Here is a 24,011-nt window from a genome sequence, read left to right on the forward strand (position 1 = left end):
TAGTATACAACATCTAATTTTACCCATTTATTTGACTCTGGGTCAAATGATTTCAGACAAAGGAAAAGCCTTCAGTAAAACAATATAGCATGATAAGGAAAGATAATGGGTAAGTTTCTTGCTCAATAGCAGACGCATAATAAAAATCTCTTAGCCTTATGCAGGACTTTTTCAGATTAATGGTATAAAGTTGGCATCACTTATTTTTAGGATAAATCTCTATCAATTAAATAAACAAATTCAAATATACTACAAAACAAGTCCAAAATATTGCTAACAGTGAGCACCTAAAAAGTAAGGTTAATAAGAAAACAGAAGTCATGATAGTCACCACATTGCTTGCCTATCAGCATCACTTGGGTGTCTCTATTGTCAGGCAGGGTAGATTCGTCTCTGACACAATCAGAGCTAATGAACTGCAAAGTCTGATTATGCGATCGCTCAAAAAAAGGCAATCCTGAATCATGTTCATCCAAAGTAAGTTCCACTGAATTCAATGGATCTTATTTCCTACCAAACATGTTTAAGATTGCATCTTTAGGCTATCATGTAAATTATGCATGTGAACACAACACAAATCTATTTCTTTCTGGCAATTCACACACAAAAATCCCACCCTCCAAACTGGCAAGCTCCATGCAATTTACAATATGTAAATAAAAATTTAAAAAATAAACACTAATTTTTGTGGCATTTCCTCCCACAGGTTATTTTCACACAGCTCTTTCCCATAATAGCATAAATTCACAGCTTTGCTAAAGTTAATTAGATACGCATTGATCTTATATTCACTGTGGATATTTAACCTTACAATCTAAATATATTATGTAATCATTTATTAATTAGAAAGAGAACAGTGCTGCAACCACTTCAAATCAATAGCAAAAGAAGAATCATGAACCATCTGCGATCCTTCTTTTCCTATTGTTAGTCTAATACGACTTCATATCCCTGTAGTTAGATTTAGATGTTCTGTATGTACCATGGAATCCACAGGGAATATCTGTAAGTCCCACAACAAACAACACACCAAAAAGTAGCAAAAGAAGAAAGTGATTAAGCAGTATAAATAACTCACACTTCTACTTTAACCACTTGTTTCAGTACTCTCTTAGGGCCAAGCTAGATATTATGGCATTCTCATGTCTGCCATGGAAATGCCACCATCATTTTAATGCCTAAAATGGGGGGGGGGGGGTAAATTCTGTGAGGAATTGGACCTATAGTCTCAAGGCAACAGAGATCAGTCCACCTTCAAACCCCATAATCTCAGGCTCCATCTCCAAAATATGCAGGTATTTCTTAACTGGGAGCTGGCAACCCTATCTACAGCACAGAAGGAAAAGGTGCTCTTGTCTGCCCCCCCCCGCCACCCCGTGCACTTGCAGCATTTTTAAACCATCTTTTTAAGGCTTTAAAATGGCAGAGATGTCCCATGTCTAGTTTGGCTTTTAGTCCATCTCTTGGATACTCTCAATATAGTTCTGTCCATGTGGCCTTAGGTCAACTCATGGTCAAGCTAGGAATGAGGCAAGAAATCCATCAGAACATCCCATAGTGTTTTTTTTTAATGCTTGTTAGCAGACTCATTTAGCTATTTTCTTTCTTCAAAGAAATGTGAGGGGATGATGAAGAAAGGATAATTTAATGGTTTCCTCCTATCCTTCTACCATTTCAATAGTTTCTCCCAATGCTGCTATTCACTCTTCTATTTTCCCCCTATCTCTACTATAAAATAAATAGGTACAGCACTTGCAACCAGGTATTTTCTCCTGCTATTTTCTGAATTAGACTTGGCAACCCTACCAGGGAATGTCATTCTACTCTGGAGGCAGTCATTCCAATCCTAGTGCAGTTTATCAGAGTCCAGTCATACAACACTTATGTTTTGCTGGGGCAATCTGAATTATTGTAGAAGCATGGGAGGAAAGAGTTAAACATCCAAGTGACATTCTTGTAGCAATACTATTAATGTGCAAATGAATCATTGTGATATGAACGGATTACAATATTTTGCTAAAATTGGCATAGTGTTAGAATCCTTGATTTCAAAACATGAATTAATTTTAAGTTAATTTTATTAACGAAATGTTTAGTGATTACATATCGAACTTATCTGCCTCATAACAAAGGACTACTGAATGATTGCAAAAAAAGAGTTTTAGACATTCCTAAAGCTTTCTAGAAAATTCTAACAGGATATTAATTAAATGGGATATTCATAATGAAATGACCTAGATCCATGATGGCGAACCTATGACACGCGTGACACTGGTGACACGCGAGGCAATTTGGCTGACACACCGGAAACCAAGGAGCGTGGCGAGCCGCGAGTCCTTCGGAGGCTGCTGAGCCTGTCTTGGAGGAGCAGCAGCTGCTAAGGTGAAGGCGAGAAGAGGCGGCAGCAGCGCAGCGGGCCGCCACCGCCGCCTCTTTCCCTGGCTCCAGGCCGGGGGTGGGAGGGAAGGTTGGGGGTGGGAGGGAAGGTTGGCCGACGCTGCCAGCGCCTCGCCTTGACCTGGGGGTGGGAGGAGACAGCCTCCTGGCGCAACCCATCCCCCACACAAAGCAGAGGCAGCCAAACGCGCCTCCTCCTCCTCGCAACAGGGCCGAGCTTTGCAACCCCCTTTTCCCGCCCTCCCCGGGGCCTGAGGAAATAGGTGGGTACAGCAAGAAAGAAAAAAAGAGCATTGCAAAAAAAGAGGCAGGGGGGAAAGAAGTGCCCTCCTCGGCGGGTCGCACCTTTGCAATGCCGCGGCTTTGCAAATGCAGGAGCAAGGCAGGCGTGTTTTTTTCCGTTTGTTTGCACGGAGCGGCTGGGGGGGGGGAGGCAGAGATGGCATTGCAGCAGTGTGTGTGGGGTGCAATGCCCGAGGGCGTGTCGCTCTTGGGCCTGTTGTGGGGCTGCCCCCCCTCCTCCTCCTCCTCCACCCGGTTTTGGGGGGGGGGTTGCAACCAACATGAATTTTCTCACTTTGCTCTCTCGCTCTTTCTCATGGCCACCTGCCGGAGGCGGGGTTTCAGATTTAAAGAACAAGCTGCCCTTTTCAGCTTGGAAGAGGAGGAAGGGGGTGGGCGATGGGGGCTGTGTGTGGGTTTCAAAAGAGCAAGGGGAGGGGAGCATTGGGTCGCCCCCCTTGGCTTCCCTTGGCAAGCGCTGGAGGAGAAAAGGCGGGAAGAAAAAAAGATACACCCTTTCCCGCAGGGTTACCAATCCCCAGGTGGGGGCAGGGGATCCCCCTCTCCCCAAAATACCCCCCCAAGTTTCAAAACGATTGGACCAGGGGGTCTAATTCTATGAGCCCCAAAAGATGGTGCCCCTATCCTTCATTATTTCCTATGGAAGAAAGGCATTTTAAAAGGTGTGCTGTCCCTTTAAATGTGATGGCCAGAACTCCCTTGGAGTTCAATTATGCTTGTCACACCCTTGTTCCTGGCTCAACGCCAATGTCTCCTGGCTCCGCCCCCAAAGCCCCCAGATATTTCTTGAATTGGACTTGGCAACCCTAGTCTGACCTAGGCCGCAGACCGCACACTGGATCCTTTGTGCCTGGTTCTCCTGCGGCCCCCTCATTTGGTGAGTGTGGTTGAAGTGACACGGTGAAGTGACACGCGACCCGAGGAAGACTACACTTTTTCCCGATTTTCGACACACCAAGCTGAAAAGGTTAGCCATCACTGACCTAGATGAATATATGCAAATAAATTGCTGTTTTGAATCATTACCATGTTTTTCGAGAATGGTATCTGGGATTCTTAGTGAAATTAAACTACCCTTCCCAAATAAACTGTTGTTGTTTTCAAGTTTGGGAGCTGCTAGCTGGGTACATGCTCATGTCTTTCCTATATTATACTGGTTTCTTGAGTAATGGCATCACTCTAAGAACATAAGAGAAGCCATGTTGGATCAGCCAATGGCACATCCAGTCCAACACTCTAGGCATTTTCGCACTGACCTTAATCAGCAGCGACGCCCCTCTTCACCGCGCAGGATCTGCACGGATTTCGCACTAATTGCCGCGGAGCACCCGGAAGAGCCGGAAAGTCCCGCGGCTTTTGCGGCACAAATGGAAACTGGGTTTTGGCGGTTTCCGTTTGCGCCGCAAAAGCCGCGGGGCTTTCCGGCTCTTCCGGGTGCTCCGCGGCAATTAGTGCGAAATCCGCGCAGATCCTGCGTGGTGAAGAGGGGCGTCGCTACCGATTAAGGTCAGTGCGAAAACGCCCTCTGTGTCACACAGTGGTCACAAGAAACAGGTGCTATCAGGAGGTCCATCAGTGGGACCAGGACATTAGAAGCCCTCCCACTGTGCCCACCCGAAGCACCAAGAATACAAAGCATCACTGCCCCAGACAGATAGTTCCAACAATTACAAATAGATCCTTGAAGGGAGGAACACAGAGCATTCTAGCCAACCATCTTTGGAAATAAGCCACGGATACCCACAGTTCTCTTTCCCTCCTTCCTTTGGGTGGGTAGCATAAGTGTTCTGATACTAGAAAGCCCCTAGAGAGGAATGCTGGACCCTGGAGACAGTACAAGTGTTCTATCATTCTAGTCCCAGAATACTAGTCCTCTGCTATTCCCAGGGAATAGGTTTGCCAATCCCCAGATCCCAGCAGGGGATTTCCCGGTCTGGCAGGCTCTTTCCCACCCCCAGTCAGCTGGCCGGTGAGGAGGAAGGCCTGCCCCAACAGCCATGTGACTTTCCACCTGGGAAGGCTTAAGATATGTAGGAACAACTTGCTTTTTTGAAGGGGTGTGTGAGACTTAAAATCTGTAGGAGAAAGGCAGAATGAAGGTGGGGAGAGCTGGCAGAACAACGTGAGAAAGGAAGGGAAGGGAGAGCAACTCAGTCCTCCATTGGTTTTAGTCCTTTCAGAAGTTGTTTGCACAGAATAAAAAGTAAACTAGAACCTTTGGTTTCCCTGAAGAACTTGGTTGAATACACAGCAACTTGTAAGTAAGTAAATTGCCCAGTGAGACCATAAAAGTGTGAACTAGCAAACTGTTTATTTGGGCTGCTGTGTGTGAGTGAGAGAGTGTGTGAGCGTGTGTGTGTTCAAGGGGACATGTGGCTGCTGGGGTTGAAGAAATGAAGACTGTATTCAGGGGAATTGCAGTGCTGTATATTTATTTATTTTAGGGAATGGGAAAGTCTGGCTCCACTCCCAAAGTCCCCAGATATTTTCTGAGTTAGACTTGGCAACCCTACCAGGGAATGTCATTCTACTCTGGGGGCAGTCATTCTAATCCTAGTGCAGTTTATCAGAGTCCAGTCATACAACATTTATGCTACCCACAGAGGTAGTCATTCCATTCTGGAGGCTATCATTCCCATTCTGGAACACTTTTATTTTACTCCAAGGGACTGTCATTCTATTCTGTATGCTTCCAGACCTAGGGCAGGTTTTTAAAAACCTGTTCCACATTTTCACTGCAATTTCTGTTTGCTGTAATGTATTTAAATGGAACCCATGCAAATCAATTGGCATTCCTGGCTCCCATTATATCCAATGAGCTTTCAAGCATCTCCCATTTTTCCCCATAAGCATTCATGTCATTTGTTTTAGTACATCCCCATAATAAATAAACAGCTGCCCCAGACCCTCACTAGATGTGCACACAAAAGTTTGGTATTTTTCAGGTTCAAGTATATTGAACCCCCCAAAATATCAGTACTTTCTGAAGTTCCTGAATTTCAATACCAGTATGGTATTGGGATTCAGGAAATATTCAGGACTGCCAATATGTATTTTTGCACCATTATACTCTATGGGGACCATTATAGTCAATAGTCCTCACAGGATATAATAGAGAATCAATCCGGGGGTATCTGGGGTTTGGGGGGCTGTTTTTTGGGGGAGAGGCACAAAAACCGCAAGGCCAGGCTATTTAAGTCAGGAGGCACTTGGAAAAGTGGTGGGGCATCCGCCCCCCAATAAAATAAAAATATAAAATAAAATAATTGCCAACTGAAATGTCTGTGCTGTCTACAACCAGAGTCCCCACTCCAAAGCAGCCATTTCCCCCAGAGGATTGATCTCTTATTCTGAGAATTCTCCAGGCCCCTCCTGATTAAAGCCAGAATTCTGGATATTGAATTACAAAATCTCCACAGCGCCGCTAATAAAACTTGTTCTCCCGTGAGTCTAGGGTTTTCGTTTGATGTTGGCCATATGGCTTCCTATCTCTATTCTTTGCAAAGTCCTCAACAGCGTAGGGCCTTTTCATTGGCAAGATTTGATGTTATGCCATCAGCAGTTCTATATGGTAGATATCATAACATACCCTACCCGGCCAGACTATGTCCGTGTAAGTCTGGATCTATTGAAACCATTTCACATATTCTCCTGTATTGTTCTTTTTATCTAAGCATTCGTGGTCGATTTTTGGATCCTATTCTTTTAAATAAGATGGGTCTGGCTGATCCAGATAAGGTCCAGTTTCTTTTGAAAGATGTTACTCCTGACATAACTGTAAATACTGCCTTATTTCTGTACTGGGCCAAAAAGATTTGTCAAGACAAGGAACAGTCTTGTTGTCCCATTTAACTGTGATCTTATGTAAATGTACTCTAATCCTGATGTCCAGTATTTTAACCTGTTTTCTGTTTTTCAACCCATTGTTCTTTTAACCTGTTTTTACATGCCATTAAAGGTTGATTGATTGAACAAGTCTATCACCCTTGCATTTTCCATCCTCAGGGCCCTGGTTTTTTGAAAGCACCAGCCCTGCATACATTTCAAGATCACTTGACCCACGCTTGTGCACTTGCTGGGGGCAGCAAGGCTGGCTGCCTGTGGGGCTCTTGAAAGGGCTGGAAGCCAGAACCTGCCTCATGCCAAGAAGCTCCAGCTGATGCCCATGGCCCTCAGGTACAGCCAGGTAGGGAAGGATGAGGGTGCACCCACTGCTTCTTGCATGGCTGGTGGCTGGGAGGGAACCTGCATCTGTTGCAGCCCAGATGGACTGGAACCTTGCAAAGACTGCAGGCCGGCCACCCCATCAGGCACTGCCTCAGGCACAGTGGGGCTGGAAGCTGAGGCAGTGGCCATGGTGACAATGCCAAGTTCCTTGGAGGTGGCCAGTTGAGGAGGCAGCCTTTACCAGGGACCAGGAGGAAGTGGCAGTATTGAAGAAGAGAGCCTGCAGGTATTGGGTGGGCAGCTGCCCAGGCTCCTTCTGTATACTATGTCCCCCTGCCCACTGAGTACCTCAGAGAATGGAAGGCAAGCAGGCGAGAGTGGGTGGTCTCCTTCCTTCCTGTGAGTTATGAGAATGACCTTTGTGGTAAATGGAGGCCAAGACTCCAGGGGCCCCACCACAGCTGTGGGCCTGAGCATAGCTGCTAGTGCCTATCTTAAAAAAAAAAAACTTGCCAAGTTTCAAAAACATTGGACCAGTGGGTCCAACTCTATGGGCCCCAGAAGAAGGTGCCCCACCTTCTGTTGTTTCCAATGGAGGGAAAAAGGCATAAAAAGTGATGCAGTCCCTTTAAATGCCTTCTCTGCACTGTGGCACAACTCCCTTTAAATGCCTGAGAGTTCACTCCAAAGGCATTTAAAAAGACTGAGAGCCCTTTAAATGTCCTGTAACTGCAGCTAAGTAGCAGCCCTGAAAAATCCCAAATATTTTCTGATTTTGGGGTGGTGGTGGTGGTGGCCATTTTTGCATAGCAACATCATTAGCCCCCTCAGTGATCAGCTGAGAAAATACCCAATAAATATCAATAAATTGGTATTTATTGGGGGGGGGGGTTGGCTTGGTTTATACTGAGTACGCACCCCAAGTGCACACACCTATTAATATTAATTTCTATGCTATATAATGTAATATACTATAGCAAAAATAATAGAGTCCGATTTCACGCTCACCTTACTCTACCCTCACGTCCGTCTTCTCCGCGCGGCGTCCTTCTGATTTCCCACTATTTGTGTCGGGGCTGCAGCAAACATTGCGGTTTTCATGCAGGAAATGGAAACTGGTTTTTAGCGGTTTCCGTTTGTTGCGCGAAAACTGCAATATTTGCTGCAGCCCCGGCGCAAATAGTGGGAAATCAGAAGGACGGCGCACGGAGAAGACAGATGTGAGGGCGGAGTAAGGTGAGTGCAAAATTGGTCTCATTCTCATGAGATAATTTCTGCAGAAGGGGCATGGACTACAGCAAGTATGGATATATGAAAATGGTCCTTTTATTTCAAGGCAATTTTGTTCTTTTGAACTCAAACATTTCAGATATTTATAGAAACTCCATGCAGTTTCTTGGGTAGTCTTGTCTTTACTTACAATGGACATAGACAGTGCATACTGGAAAGCATCTAAATACATATCTAAATGTAAATGGTAATCTTTGCTTTCAATGGGATGCACATTCAGATGCACATTTGGGTACACATTCAGACAGCAATTTTTTTCAGTGACAGAAAGCAAATTAGGTGGAAAATCAAACAGATGGTAAGTTTGGGATAGTTGCCCTACCAGTAGAACTAGAATATCTGTGCTGGAAATCAAATCTTGATTGATTACTGCAGTATTCCTAAACTGACAGAAAAAAAAGACATACCGAAAGTATACTTACTGGTGAATAGCTTGCAAGAATTTCCTCTGATGTTTTCTTACTTTTGCATGGTCTATCTTTTTTACCAGTTTTGTATTTTTATAAATTAACCATGTTTCCCTGAGTACATTGGCAGCTGCATTTTTCACCTGTTTGACAAAAGAAAACACCAGGCTGACTAAAATAGCATTATTTTCCTTTTGAGTCTTCTCAGGCACATTGTATCTATTACAAATATTTATAATAATCATTGCTCCTGATACTGGATGCTGTAGAAAGCAAATTGTCTCTGTTCTACACCTCTGCCTGGTGTATCCCTTAGCAACTACCAATGTCTACACTATGGGAAATCACAAGATGTATACATTTATGACTACAATGCAATAACTTGGATGAATGTGCTGTCTCCCCCACTCAGTTGCCTCATATGCAGTCATTTCCCATTTGTATTATGTGGTCATGGATCATTTTTCATAGATTAGATGTCCAGATACGGTTGGATGATTAGTTCATGCTCAATGTATACTTGCAGAGAAATATAACTGTGTGCAATTAGAAGTGTAACTGAAATGCTGAATAACAATAATTTGACAGCTTTTCACAAACTCTTTTATCTCAAAAGCTATTTCATGAACATTGACAGTGGAATCCTAGACATGGTTACACCCATTTAAGCCTGTTGACTCTGCTTAGGATTGCACTGTAAATGACTCAAGACTAAATGCCCTTTGCTAGATCAATTCATAAAACCATTTATGTTCCAAGAAGAAAATGAAGTGTTACAGAACATAAAATAGTCAACAGGTGTAACTTACTCTTTTAGTTAGCTGGGTATCCATCATGAAATTATGCACATGTTTTTCAGCTTTGGTAAGTTCTAATTTCCTTGCAACCACAGCTACCACCAGTGCAGTGCACCCAGCACCCTGAAAAATATGAATTTAACAAACCCTGAAGTATTGCAATATATTTTTAAAGAATTGATCTGGTATTGATAAAATATGAAGAGAAATCAGGTTATGTCCCTAGTCTGAAAATGTTAAATAGGATATCACTAATTGAAAAGTACTTAACAAGGGGACTTGTTGGTGTTAACGGAAGGGTACTGGTGATTTTGTAATGGCACCTTCCATTTGCCATGCCCCATCTGCATTTCTCCCTTCTAGAATTGTCAGGGCTGTCACTAGATGGAGCTGTCATATTTCCGGGAGAGACTTTAAAGAAATAAATGGTAAACCCAGTTATTTCTTCGTAACTATTTAACAGAAAAACCCAACCTGGATAGGCTAGGCTATCCTGATTTAATCAGATCTCAGAAGCTAAACAGGGTTAGCTCTGGTCGATATTTAGATTGGAGAAGCAGGCAATGGCAAATCACCTCTTAATGTTTCTTGCCTTGAAAACTCTATGGAATTTACCATAAGTCAGCTGCAACTTGACAGCAAAAGCAAGAAAGAAAGAAAAGAAAAGTTTATAGCCTTAACATGAAACCTAAGAATCTCTGTGTATTTGTTCTATACATGGTTAACATAAGAAACATAAGAAGCTGAATAAGTAAATTTAAATTTCAAATTCAGAAATATTTGTTTCTTAATAACCTTTAAACATCCAGCTATAATTAGTATTAGTGATTTTAAAGATTGCTTAAGTAACACAGTTATCTTGAAAAATCCACCAGGAAGCAAAAGTAATCTTGGGTAAATAGAGCTGGAGAGGTCAGCTGGGTACAGTCTGGGGCACTATCACATTTGGAAACACTAACTGCCTCTGACTACACAAACTGCCCCAGAAATGTTCCTATTCTAAAAACAACACCCTGTTTTTCAAATGGAAGAAGCCAGGCTCCAAATCTCAAAACCCTATGTTTGGAATTTTTAGTTGAGATGAGCCTAACAATGCTCCCGCTAAGCGGTGGAGTCTTGCAAACAAAAATTCTACTTTGTGAGCTACTGGCATTAAAGTTGTGAGCTACTGCATAAATTAAGTTTGTTCTGGGGTCATTTTTCCTGAGCTAAGACAGAAATGTATGACTTGGAGGTTAAAAAACTGAGCTAGCTCACACTGACTCAGTTTAGAGGGAGCACTGGAGCCTACTACCCTATACTAGCAACATCCCTGTGCCATGTTTCTGATCGGAAGCATTGGATCAGAGAATCTTCTTCCTCCAGTGGTTCTGCAGGTATTTGTTCCTCTTCAATTTAATCTCCTAGCTATACTGAGAAAACATTAGCAGTATGTATCTCTATATTAATTATTCTTTCTGAGGTAGAAGAGGACAGGGCTGGAGATCACAGAAATAGTGATGCGAGAAAACGGCGTTGGGACTTCATGACCTTGCAGGAGAACAACATAGGGACTGGGTTTATAAGGAAAGAAGCTGATGTATAGGGTATTGTCATCTGAGACCTACATTATCAGTCCTACTGAAATGAGTTTGCTTTGACTGGGAGTAAATCTGCATAGGATTGGACTGTGGAACTGGAAAAGAGCACAACATTTTAAATATATGAGAACCTCTGCTCTTCATCTGTGTATAAGAACACTGACAAATGACTGTTGATATATTAGAGATTAGCATTTTTCATGTGTCTCTGCTAGGCATCAAGGCAAATTATGGACATTAGAACAGGTCACATTATTAATATGTGTTAAAAACAGCATTTAACATTTACACTACAGCAATAATGAACCTAATTGAGCCAGTTCATAATACTTGATCACTCTGTCTCCTAAGAAAGTACAATTATATTAGGAACAAACGCAATAAAAGTAGCAGCCTGTTTAAACTTTATCTTTGGACTTTAATAAAACCTTACCTCAAATCTAATTAAACCATGAAGGGTGAAATACAGTGTGATTTGCTCTTTCCACTATCCATAGGGGGAGAAGCAGACATTCTGTTAGTAATGGTCTACTAGAATTATACCGAAAACTTTGTCTCAAATTAATATTTTTATTATAATACATTTGCATCCCTACAAATCCTTCTAAAAGTTGATATTTGGCATGGTCTTCTCCATGCGTTCGTGGGACTCTTTGCAAATCAAGTTTAACATGTCAATAAACAATAACGTGGCCTAAAATGAAGAACCTGTTGTTCCCATTGATTTTCAGTGACAGAGCTGAACAAACAATTAATTTATTCCTGTCATGAAAATTGCTCATAATACACAGAATGATAATATGCATTACTGATGCCCAGTAAAGATAAGGGTATAATCCTGCGAAGCTAAAATATGGCTAGACTCTCCAACAGTATATTGTGGCAAAACCACCCAAATTTTATGGTTCTTGTTGCTTACTGCTTATCTAGATCACTGCCAAACATAGGCCCTGCAGTGCCTAGGAGTAAAGGACATTTTTGTCCTTACCTTGTCAAGTATGAAGGGCATGGCATGACACATGTTGATTGTAGAGTGGATACACAGTGTCCTGTGTACTCAGCTTTTGCCTGGGAATCTTGGAGAAGACAGAAGTGATATCCAGGCACCCCAACCTTGTGTCATGAGTCAGCCAGGGCTCAGCAAGCATAAGGACTCCTCAGGAGAAGAGGAGACTCATGTAGCCAGCCTTGAATTAACAGAGCTGACCAGCAGGAAAATGAGCTGCAGGCTTGTCAGGATTCACAGCCAACAGCTGGTGCAAAGCCATCAACACCTTCCAGCCTTGATTCAGCAGGTGAACCTCAGGTGGCCATTCCCAGCCTGATAGTATCACCTACACCCTTAGAGCACTGCAGACAAAGGCCGAGAACAGAACTACACACAAAAAGTGCACACCTCCTGGCTCTGACTCTGCCTTGCCTGACTTCTGGACTCCTGACTTCATACTGAATGATGCTTCTTTGCCTAACTTCTGGACCTCTGAACTTTGACTGAATGACTCTGCTTTGCTTGACTTCTAGCACCTGATAGAGTGTGCAAGCCAGTACACCTTAGTGGCCATCACACCACTGCATGCATACAGCAGTAGCATTTGGGCAGTGGAGTGGGGTAGGGCAAAAACCACCTGTGGGGTGGAGCTCAAGAGTTATCCTGCTTGGGAGGGGCTCTGTTCAGCCTATGGGTTGCCCCTCCACTCTGTTTTTTTCCCCATGTGGGTGCAGTAGGACAGAGCAAGCAAGAATAATCCATTGGAGTCTTTCATTGATGTGTCAAAGGTTGTACAGGCTTGTCATCTCTGCTTGGAATTTATTAGGTCCACAACCACACACTTCAGTGAGAGGTAATTGTGCTTTGCAGGTAAGCTTGCCTTACAGATGATAGGGGGTACCCCTTTTCGTAAGAAAAAGCCCCCTACTTTTCATACACATGGACATCGTGATCACCAGTATGGGTGCCAGGGCGCCTGGAGTTTTGACTCGCACACATCTACTCTAAGAAGTAGACTTTGCCCACAGTTTCTAAGGCTTATGTGGATACTATAAGCCTCAGCTTTGCAGCAGCATTCTACATCTCTGGATGGGTGTTAGCCAGAACTATAGACAAGCTTCCAGCCACTCCTTGAGTGCACAATCTCGGCCGTTGCAGTGGAAGAAGCCACGCCACCATGAACTGTACAGGCAAACAGTTTCCAGCCTGTTTCCATAAACCAAAGGCTAACACCACCAGAATCCATCTTGTTTTCCTGACTCCATTATAGCGAAGCAAGAGGCCCATGTACAGCACAGCTGTTTCAAACACCTGCATAAGACAATCAAGCTTATTTTGGGAGTGCATCCTGTCAGATCGCCCAAGTCTTTGTCAAATGGAACTCTTGACACAGAAAGGTACCATCCAGTGGAGAAAGAAGATGAAGAGAAGCTGTATTCCAAGGCCAGAGCCATTGGATAAATCGGGTGTCACCTTAGGTTTCCATTTGACTCTCTATTGTCCCTTTTTAGAGAAATTTGAGTAGATTATTTTAATCCACTCCACCCAGGACTCACCCATTCCTTGCCCAAACTGTCACACTGAAGCCTCCCCCTGCCCATTGTTACCTGGAAATCCAATCAGGTACCAGGGCCAGGTCTGCTCATTGGCTGGATATGCGCATCCAATCAGGTACCCAGAATAGACTGGCCACTGCCCACCACACAAGTACAGCCCCTATGGTCACTTCGAAGTCTCCCCTTTTTTGAGGTCATGTACCAGCTGACCACCTGTCATCCGCCCCTGCACCTCCTACCCCCTAAGGGCTCAAGGTAGTCTTTATAACCTCTGACCCAACTCCCCACAGGTGTGCATCTTACAGTACCCCAATCCTGCTGTTTAGATATGCCCCAATACCTGATCAGTTGACGGTCCCTTCCCCCATCTCCCTCATTTGTCACCACTGGAGCCTTCCTCGAAGACTACAATTGGTAATTATCACCCTTTTTGTCCATCCTTGTGTTACCTCTGTATCTCTCTCTCTATTTTTATTAGGTCTGTCTGTATGTTATATGTATCCATTACCTTGTATGTGTGTGTTCTATAGTTTTCTGTAATAAAAGCATAATTGTTTACTAGTGTCCTCTGTAAATTTAGCAAGAATTTCTGGAAGTCAAATCCTGTATACGTAGATTCTAGATCCTTTTGAGCCAAAGTTGGCCACCTGTCAATTCCCCAACCTCTTTAGAGGGCATTTTGGCTTACGTTTTGTGGCTTAGTAAAGCACATGGGTTGATTTGCTGTACTGAGGAGTAAAGAAGGGAGTGTGATAAAATAGAAGAGTGAGTGTTGAATGGGGAAATGAGATAGATCTGAGAACAGATGCTGAATAAAAAGTCATAAGTAAAGAGCAATAAAGTAAAAAGTAGAGAAGCAGAAAGCATGGGAAGGGAAGAGAGTGAGAATAAGAATGAAAGTAACAAGGAGGACAGTCAGAGACAGTTAAAAGATAGAAGCGAGGATGGACCAATATATATAAGGCAACACAGAAAAATGGAGGACAAGTGGGGATGCCATATTCCTGCTGATGGCAGGCAATACCTGCTCCATTTGGGTGACACGAGGACAATGACAAGTGAAATGGAGGGATGCAATTACCATCCTGACATGATAAAGCAGCTTCTGGCATGAACCAGAAGTGATGTCACCCCATTTCCACCCAACTCTATGTACCTGGCAACCCCAGATGATTGGGGGGGGGGGAGAATATAAACAAGAAGTGATAGTTATTTGCTTTCAACTGTCATGGGGACTAACATGGCAAAACAAAAGAAGTGGGTTTGGCCAAGCCACCCCTAAGGACATTCCCATGCAGATTCCTTCATCTTCAGATAAGGGCCAAGCATTAGATATGTATTTATTATTTATTTAATTCTATTTGTATCCCACCCTCCCCAACAACCGTGCTCAGGGCAGGTTTCATCATAAAGTTCACAATATTAAAAACAAATCAACAAGTTAAAATACATCTAAAATAAAAAAGTTAATATTAATACTAGACTGATGCCTCAACAGACAGGCAGCCAATTGGGTCCCAGGTGGTCACTCAAATCTGTGGTCACTGGAGGGAAGGCCTGACAAAGTGGCTGCCCACTGCCTCAACTAAAGGCCTGGCAAAAGAGCTCTGTCTTGCAGGTCTCTAATAGGTCCTGCAGGACCCTGATCTCTCATGGAAGTTCATTCCACCAGGATGGAGTCAGGGTTGCGAAAGTCATGGCCCTATTCGAGGCAAGTTGGATATTCCTGGGGCCAGGGACCACCAGGAGGTATTGATTAGTGGCTCATAAATTCATGTGGAGCTCATATAAGGAGAGGCAGACCTGAATGTCTGCTAGCTCCTGGCTGTATAGGGCTTTAAAGGTAAGTACCAGCACCCTGAAATGGATCCACTACTCAATGGGCACCCAGTGCATTTCACACAGCACAAGGTGGATACGTGTCCTCACAGGCACCGAAGTCACCAACCGTACTGCTACAATCTGCACCAGTTGCAATTTTCAGAGCGGAATCAAGGGCAGCCTCACATAGAGTTGCAATAATCCAGTCTGGAAGTGACCATTTCATGGGTCATTGTAGCTCATCTTAAGTTTATATTTAATGTATTTTATGACATGTTGTACACAGCTCTGATCTCAAATATTTTGGGGGAGGGCGGCCTAGTAATCAAAATTATATACGAATAAATAAATCTGAGAAAAGGCCCAGGTATGCAGAAAAATCTGAAATCCAAAAAGCAAGCAAACAAAAACATCTCCCCAGAATCTTGGGGGATTACCCCTTCCCTATGGTAAAAAGAGTATCTGTAGCTATATGAAATGGCTGTTACAAGAAAACCACAGTAGTATTGCTAGCCTTCAAGCCTTAGTTTCTGTCAGAAAAGGGCAGGGAGGGAACAGAGACCTTTCCAGAGCTGTCTAGTCATTTGAGGAAGGACTCATTGGAGCCAAGCTCAGCAGAAACCTCTAAGTGATGGTATCATGCAACAAATGGGCTGCTGCTGTTCAACTGCAGGCACCACACAAACCCTACATAGTATAGTGATTAGAGTTTCAGACTAGGATCTGAGAGACCTATGTTCAGATCCTTTTCAGGGCTGTTTTGGCTTTTGTGGGGGGAGTAAACCCCACAAGCAACCACCAGCTTCCCCACCTAATTAGCATGACTCACCTAGGCTACTATCTACTGTTCAATAGCAGCCACTCCATTAAAAACAATGTGGCAGAAAAGTTACAGTTTCAGATCAGAATCTGAGAGGCCCAGGTTTGAATCCTGCTCTACCATGGAAGTTTGCTGGGTGATCTTGGGCCAGTCACATACTTTCAGCCTAACCTATTTCAGAGGAATTAAGAATAAAGGTAGGAAAAGAGAAGGATGTAAACAGTTTTGTATCCTCAATGTGGATCAAGGCAAGGTAGAAATGATGTAACTAAATAATAAATATAGTTTAAGATGGAGGGGCAGATAGAAGGGGCAGATTGATGTATGTGGGTGGGAAGGAAAGAAGGAGGTATAGAAAAGTGAGGATATAGGTAACATAGACATAATCTTTATAATGCTTCCTGTCCATCTGGAAGATTTTGATCTGATAGATTTTATGTTGGAGATATCATATGGTTGTCCCACGGGGTGCTGTACCTCTTGTTATGCTTTTGAAACACTTAGTTTGATTCTGAAATGGAGAAGGATTAAAGGAAGATCTGGTAGTGCCAATAAGCTGCATTATCAAGATGATTTCCTGTTTTATAGAGCAGTAACTCACAAATAGATACAATAGATGGGTGAATTTCACACACTGGCAGCTGAGTTGGGGGTTCCATTAGTTTTTTAAAAATAGAAAGTCCAGTGGCATCATTGCTCTTTGGAAACTTAAATCAATACTCAGCAGGAGTTTCATCTGTTGCCTGAAGACAAGCTAAGTGCTCTGAAAGAACTGGTTAATGGATTGTGTAAAGCCCCAAAGACCATGTTCAAACAATCTGAGGTGCTTATGGAATGTCTGAATCCTGCATGTCAGGTTGTAGCCCCCAGAAGAGACTTTTGTGGATGCAAATGTTTCTCATCACCACATGAGACTTGGGAGGCAGTGAAAGCAAAGCAGACTGAGACACTACATCTAGGTCGACTTCTTGGCTTTATAGGTCTTATTACAGGAGAAGGAAAGATTGATGGAGGCAGAATTCTAGGTGCAGTCAGATGTTGAGATGGTTTAGGGATCTTTTTATAGGGAGAATGCTGCACCCAATCAAGAAAACAGGTAGAATGTGAGCTGAAAGATCTGACTTTTCCCACAGTTGTAGCAATGTACACGTTGGAAGAGAAGCTGAGTAATTCTAGTATGACAAGGCAGATTCTACAGTGGCAGATAAGATTTTCAGCTTAGGCAAAACAGAGGGTAGGTATACTGTGTCCAGGTGGATATAAGAGATAGGTGAGATCTTGAGGTGCCAATTCAGTTTTGCAGGTGCAAATGTCTTCTCACATCCAAGTAAGATTGTGAGAGGTGCCCTGTCAGCGGCTTACAGGAGGGCCCACAGCACTGTATTTGGATCATATTTGGGCATCACTTTGATTGCCAGTATAGAATGTAAGTGGGATGAGATGTGTTTCGCTGCCACTTTTTCTCAGTTCCACTTCCAAGGTGGTCAGCACCTTCAAGTCCTTGTCATCCACCAAGGTGCAAATGATCTAGTGCTACGTTCGTCAGACTCCCTAGCATGGGTGCTTTTCTCTTCCCCCAATTCTCCCCTCTTCCCTCTGAGAAGCTGGAAATAATCATGATGTGCCTGTGTAACCTGGAAGTGATGTAGGACACATCGGGGACATCAGGCGGTGACACTCTAGTTTTGGAGTAAAACTCTATGATTTGTAGCTAATTCTACCATATAATTTTGCCCCCAAACCAGGACATTGCTGCCCAATATCCCCAATGTGTCTGTGTCACTTCTGGGTGGCGTAGACACATAGTGGTGCTTTCCCCCACTCTTGGAAAGTTCCCTCCCACCCTCCTGCTGGTGCATCATTGGGACTTAGCAACCCTACCTACTGCACACTTCTCACTTCACAGTGACCTTCTAGGTCTGGTAGTATATTAAATTGATTAGGGATTATATTAAATGGATTAGGGAGTGGTGCCTGGAGTTTAAAATCCTTTGGTTGGATTTATTGCAAAAGTGGATAGTTTGGGACATTTAAGCCCAGATGGCTGGCTCCAGGCTCGCTTGCCTGCTAATGTGGATGGGGAAATTGGAAAGGGAATTGCATTAAAACCCAGAAGCAACACCAGTCCTGGGCAACTCCCAGATCAACATGGTCTTTATACTAACTATCAGGATTCTTCTTCTGGCAGGAGAGCCGCCTGACCCGTGGTGGCGAGAGACGCCACACCCCAGCGCGCTGCAGAGGTCCAGGACGCCCGAGGCATGCCCAGGCAGCCCAGTCCCGGCTCGCCTCTCCCGGGCGTCTGGGGCTTTGAAGGGGGGAGGAGCCAGAGAGGGGCGGAACACAGGAAGGGGGAGGATTGGGACAGGAGGATAAAGGGAAGGGAGGCAGGAGGTCGGGGAGGAAGCTGGCCGGTGTTTATTGAGGCTGCCTCGTGAGAGAGAGGGACAGGAGCCGCAGCACAGCCAGGAAAGGAACGGGGGCCTGTGGTGAAGTAACCCGGCTCCCACCCCGTTTCTGAGACCTCCGGGAAATGCCCCAGAGTGCCCAGGAGGGGCGACAGCGGCACTGGGAGACCGGGAGGGGTGCCCAGGGTGCGACAACAAGAAACAAAAGAACCCTTGGAACCTACATATCTTTCTATAGTAATTCTCTTAAAATCTATGCCAGGGGTGGCCAATGATAGCTCTCCAGATGTTTTTTGCCAACAACTCCCATCAGCCCCAGTCATCAGCCATGCTGGCTGGGGCTGATGGGAGTTGTAGGCAAAAAACATCTGGAGAGCTACCGTTGGCCGCCCCTGATCTATGCCATGAATTAGGAACCTTAGCCAGCACAGTTTTACAACCTGCTATAAGTCAATTTGCTCTTTTTAGCATGCCAAAAAACGTAAAAAGGGAGCATAATTCCAGAACAACTTTCTCTTTAACTGTGTTATACCCATTATCCTGTCCTGTCTTACTAATGTACACTATGGCTATATCCAGACTGCCAGATCAGGGCAGCAGCATGCTGACCCGGAAGTGTGCTGGCAGAAACAAGAGCACCACCACCAGAACAGAGATGGGCCACGGGCACCCCAGAGGAGCTTCCAGAGCACTCATGTGCTCAACCACCACTCATCAGGTGCTTCCCAGGTGCTTCCTGGCCATCCAGACAGCCATGGAGGTGCCTCAGAGAACTGCATCACAATTTTGGTACCACTTCAGTACTGGTACCTTTTTGAGCCAGCTGGACTGCAGGTAGGGATGGGGGTGAGGGCAGGGGTGGGATGGGATGGGATGGGAACCAGATGTGTGCATTTGGACATGCTTTTTAGAGCTGCCCTTCTGTAACCAGACTATCAAACGCTTTTCAGTACTATTTCCATGATAAACCACTTCTCTATCTCCCAAATCACATTTATTGTCCCTTTTTTTAGGTACAGGACAGCTACTGGAATGTCATGTCATCTGAATCAGAGACTCATGCAGTGACAGTATAACTGTGATAAATTGCCTTTGCCATTGGATATTCTCAGGGCAACATCATTACAGGAAGAGGAAGGAATAGCAATATAAAGCCCAATAGGAGTCATCATCTCTGAACAGCAGACATGCTTCCAGGATCACCAAGTGAGGCATCAAACTAGAAAACAGTGACTGATTTCACATGAGGCTTGTTCCAGATGGAAAGCCGTTTTGCTCCCGGGGCTTCTCTCCGTTTTTGCACAAGTTGCCCTGGAGCTGCGAGTTGGCACGGCACTCTTTTGCAGCAAGCAAGATCCTCTTCTAAGCGGTTTCTGATTGCCATGGGAGAATGACTTGCCAACTCGCAGCTCCGCGGTAACTTGTGCAAAAATAGAGAGAAGTGCCGGGATCAAAAGGCCTCTCCATTTGGAACAAGCTCTAGTGCAAAATTGGTCAGTGAGTTTTCTCTATAGCTAACAACTACAAATGGGTGGAGCAGCACAGTAGAAAGAAATACACACCACCACCCATGGATATGAGTGCAAACATCCTATGTGGGTTTTTTCCAAGTGGAACTCTAGTGGTTAGGATATCTTGGCCTCACTATTCGCCACTCATTTTGTAGGCTTAATCCACAACATTAGAGGCTTTATATGCCAGAAGAGGATGTGATGGTTCTTACTATTTACATATTGATATAAGCCAAGGCATCTAACTGGCTCCTTAATTGGAAGAGAAATACCTTGAGTGATTCTCAGTGCGGGGTCTGTTTAGCAAGTAGGGATGGGCATGAACCGGAACACAAATTAAAGTACCTAGTTTGTGCTTTGTGAAGCAATGTTTGTGGCAGGATGCCTAGCATGACCTTTCCATGAACGTTGACGTTGTTCATGGTAGTTCACGAATGGATACATTTCCAGACATTCTCAGTTCAATTAAGATGTTGACCAAATGTCAATGCAACAAGGGGAGGGGGGGTGGAATTCTTCAAGCCAGAGCAGCAACAGGGAGTTGGGATGTGGAATCACTGCTGTCAGAGTCCTTCTCTGCAAAGAGTATTAGCAACTGCTGGTGTCTCTGGACAGTGCTAACAACTCTCTTGCCTCTGTGGAGAGTCCCAGGAACAGATCAGGGGAAGGAGGCTCCAAACTCTTCGTGATGCCTTGCTAGGGCTGAGCTCCAGTGGCCTGGCTGGATGGACTTGATATCTAGGGATGGGGCCTGTGGTACACAGTGAGTGGAGGACTTCTTCTCTCCATGATGAATATTCTTTGCCTTCGCTAACCTTCAAGGCACACAGAGGTGTTCACACTCAGGAGGGGTGGGAGGGTATAAAGGTGGAGACCTTTTTGGGGGGTCCATAATTTGGATCTCAGAAATTTAATCCACCCCCAACTTGGAGAGTTTGTAGAGGAGGCAGTCCTAACATCCACTTAGGGTAGCAACCGTAAAGGCACATCTATTACTTGGGAACATAATTGAAACAGTCCCTGTGCATTATATCAGTGTATGAACATATGTCAACATTTCAATCCATAAACGCTTGATGGGGCAAGAAACTGTAAACTGTCTTTATTATGCAAGATAGTTTGCATTACTAATCACTTAAAATAGAAAACTCTGATTTCCCCTTGTTATATATGTGGACCAAAGTGAAGACTATTATGGGTGTTCCAGCCTGGCTCATTGAAGCCATAAGGACTGAGCTTGGGGACTCAGGAACAATAGGCAGCAGGATCCAATTACCTGTTGCCCTGCTCCAATCATGGGCCCCTTGCTGGTTTGAATGATCCAATAGCGTGCTAGTGCGGGAACCTTGAAGTGTATATGTTGGCCCCATTGGCCCAGTTACTCAGTCTTAGAGTGTAGCCCTGTACTATGCTGTACTGAAATAAAGAGCTATGATCACTACCACCTCGCTTCTTCCCCGTGTTGAACCCACTATATTATACCCCTGTGGGAAAAAATCTAATTTTTATATTGTCATATAGTAGCATATAATTTCCAAACAGAAGCAACTTTTTAAAACCTCCATTGAATTATTTCCATTATTTCACAACTGACAAGGACACAAAACCAACATCAAACTCAAGATTGCTCCCAGTAGTACAAAATAAGGTATGCAATACAAGTGTTAAAAATCACTCCTCTGCTTGCTTCAACTGAGTTTTATTTTGTATAGTCAAAACATTCATTTTATTAGAACTGAAATCCAAACTCTTGGAGAACTTAAAACATCTGGTGATATCATCAGGCTGCAGTGATCTTGATGGTGTTATGACTAGACCCCTCCTCCCTTGGAAGGACTGGCCTGGGTATCTTGGAAAAGATGACAGCAAGCAACCTTCTTTCATAGCATCTCACAGGGCTGCTCATTCTAGACTCTTTCCTGATCTGCAAATAGGATCAAAATAGGTCTACAGTCACATGGAATGTGTGCCTTCAAACACTGACCAGAGGCTTGTCTGGGAAAACTGATCCTAAAGATGCATTGCAGAAGGGTCTGGTTGTGGCAGCTCTCTTCCCTCTTCATATCCATCAGTGTCGAAGACTGACATCAGAAAAGGCAGTAGTTCCCTACCTTGCCTGGCCTTTCCTTACCTAGTTATCCTAAATACCTAGTAAAAACCATTTTAATCCCATAATCCTCTTTGTGACAGCTTTGTTGTCCTGTATCTTGGACATTGCAAAGCTTCCTTATTCTGACACATTGTTTCATTTACACCATCACAACATTGTTCTAGGAGCAATCACATCATGGCTCAAAGTTATATCAGCCACACTCTGTTCAGTAGAGTGTGTGTGTTTGGATGTCCACTAACTTACATCTCCCAATGCAAGGTTTGGTATCCCTCCTTCCTTGAGTGGAATGCTGGTTTGTTTTGCTCATCCTTCTTCTTGAATCTCTGTTCTTGGGATAGGCAAATACGCTTCCCTCCTTTGTCTCTATAAAGCTGCCATCTTTATTTTCTGAATTTGTATGTGCTTTTATAGAATGGTATTTAATTAATACGTTTGATTTTATTTCTTTAATAAAAACCATTCATTAATCATGGCCTGGTTCATTTTGAAAGTTCCACTGAGGGAAAATCCCAGTACATATAGGTGGAGATGCTCTTTACCTGCCTCTTGCATAGCTCCATGCTAATTCCCCCAACAAACTCAGGAGACTCTCACAACCACTTAGGATAACAGTGGGAGTAATAGGATGACAACTGGAGTTGCCAACTCCAGCTTGAGAAGTCTATGGAGATTTAAGGGTGGCGCCTGAAGAGGATGGAGATGGGAGGGAATTTAGTGGCATTATTTCTTCTGTGGAGCCATCAGCCAACATGTTTCCATTCCTTTGCAGATTAAAATAATTCGCCATGGATGATGGGTGTGCTCTGGCCTGTGTGTTTCAGCCCTGGTGGGGGGTGCTGTGAGAGTTGTGGGCATGCTTTGCTTTTTTACGTGGTGTGGCTAGGGTGCCTGTCAAGCTGTCATGGGGTTATTTTGGATATCTCCTGTCGGGAATCTGGGGAGGCCTGCCTTTCTGTCATTCAGAATGTGCCTTTGGAGATTTTTTTTTGGGGGGGGGGCTGTAAGTGTAGTAGGGATGCTTCCCTTGCTTTGAGTGTCTGGCTTGGGAATTGAGTGCCCTGGTGAAGTTTCCCTGTGAGTTTGGTGTCACTGACTTGTTCCTGAGCCATCCCATAGACTCCTGTAATTGCAGCTGTCTTTTCTGGAGAGAGGACTGGGGAGCCCTTTTTTGGAGCAGTCTATAACTGGAACCCCAGAATTGTAATCCACCCCCATTTTTTAGAGATTGCAGAAGAAGGGGTGGCAGGATGAAGTTCCCTGTCTGTTTTGTTTGTGTAGCTTGCAGGGGGTCCATTCGATATATGTGGGGATACAAGGGACTGTCTTGGAGTGGTCGGCCTTTTTTCTTTGCCGTCTTTGGTAGGTCAGACAACTGGTTCCCTACTTCTCCCTTCATAGCCTAACTACAGTGATCCATGCAATGGTCACTTCCAGGCTGGACTATTGTAACTCGATTTATGCAGGGCTGCCCTTGAGGTTGATCTGGAAACTTCAGTTGGTTCAAAATGCAGCCGCTTGTGTCCTTACTGGGACATCCATAAGAGCACACTTACAATCTGTCAGCTGCACTGGTTTCCAGTTGAATATGGAATCAAGTTCAAGGAATATGAAAAGTTTAAGGCTGGTTTTCACTACCACAATACACACAACATGAGTTGCTCTTCCTGAATAAAGAATATGGCTTGCAGAAAAGGTATGTATTCTTGCCTTGCAGAAAATGTATGTATGTGCAAAATGAAATACCTTGTAAACTCTTATATACCCCTAGATCCAACCAAATCCAACCAAGTGATATGTCCAGATGGGTAGCTGTGCTGGTCTAAAGCAATAGAACAAAGTTAGAGTCCAGTAGC

At 44.1% G+C, this 24,011-nt stretch overlaps 1 protein-coding gene across 2 annotated transcripts in view; it reads right to left on the reverse strand.

Moving 5' to 3' along the window:
• The window catches only part of KCNN2 (potassium calcium-activated channel subfamily N member 2), a 173,819-nt gene that overhangs the window by 17,238 nt on the left and 132,570 nt on the right, over window positions 1-24,011 (reverse strand). The window contains exons 5-6 of one of the 2 annotated variants that reach the window (XR_009555265.1): window positions 9,374-9,484; window positions 8,565-8,707 (exon numbers count right to left, since the gene is read on the reverse strand). Coding sequence is in view for 1 of the 2 variants with exons in the window: in XM_060235589.1 (XP_060091572.1) it covers window positions 8,580-8,707; window positions 9,374-9,484 (239 nt within the window). In the remaining variant the exon portion in view is untranslated. The remainder of the gene's footprint in view (window positions 1-8,564; window positions 8,708-9,373; window positions 9,485-24,011) is intronic. The other variant, XM_060235589.1, reaches the window with a different exon arrangement.

This window comes from Heteronotia binoei, chromosome 4, assembly GCF_032191835.1.
Source record: "Heteronotia binoei isolate CCM8104 ecotype False Entrance Well chromosome 4, APGP_CSIRO_Hbin_v1, whole genome shotgun sequence".
Classification (NCBI taxonomy): domain Eukaryota; kingdom Metazoa; phylum Chordata; class Lepidosauria; order Squamata; family Gekkonidae; genus Heteronotia; species Heteronotia binoei.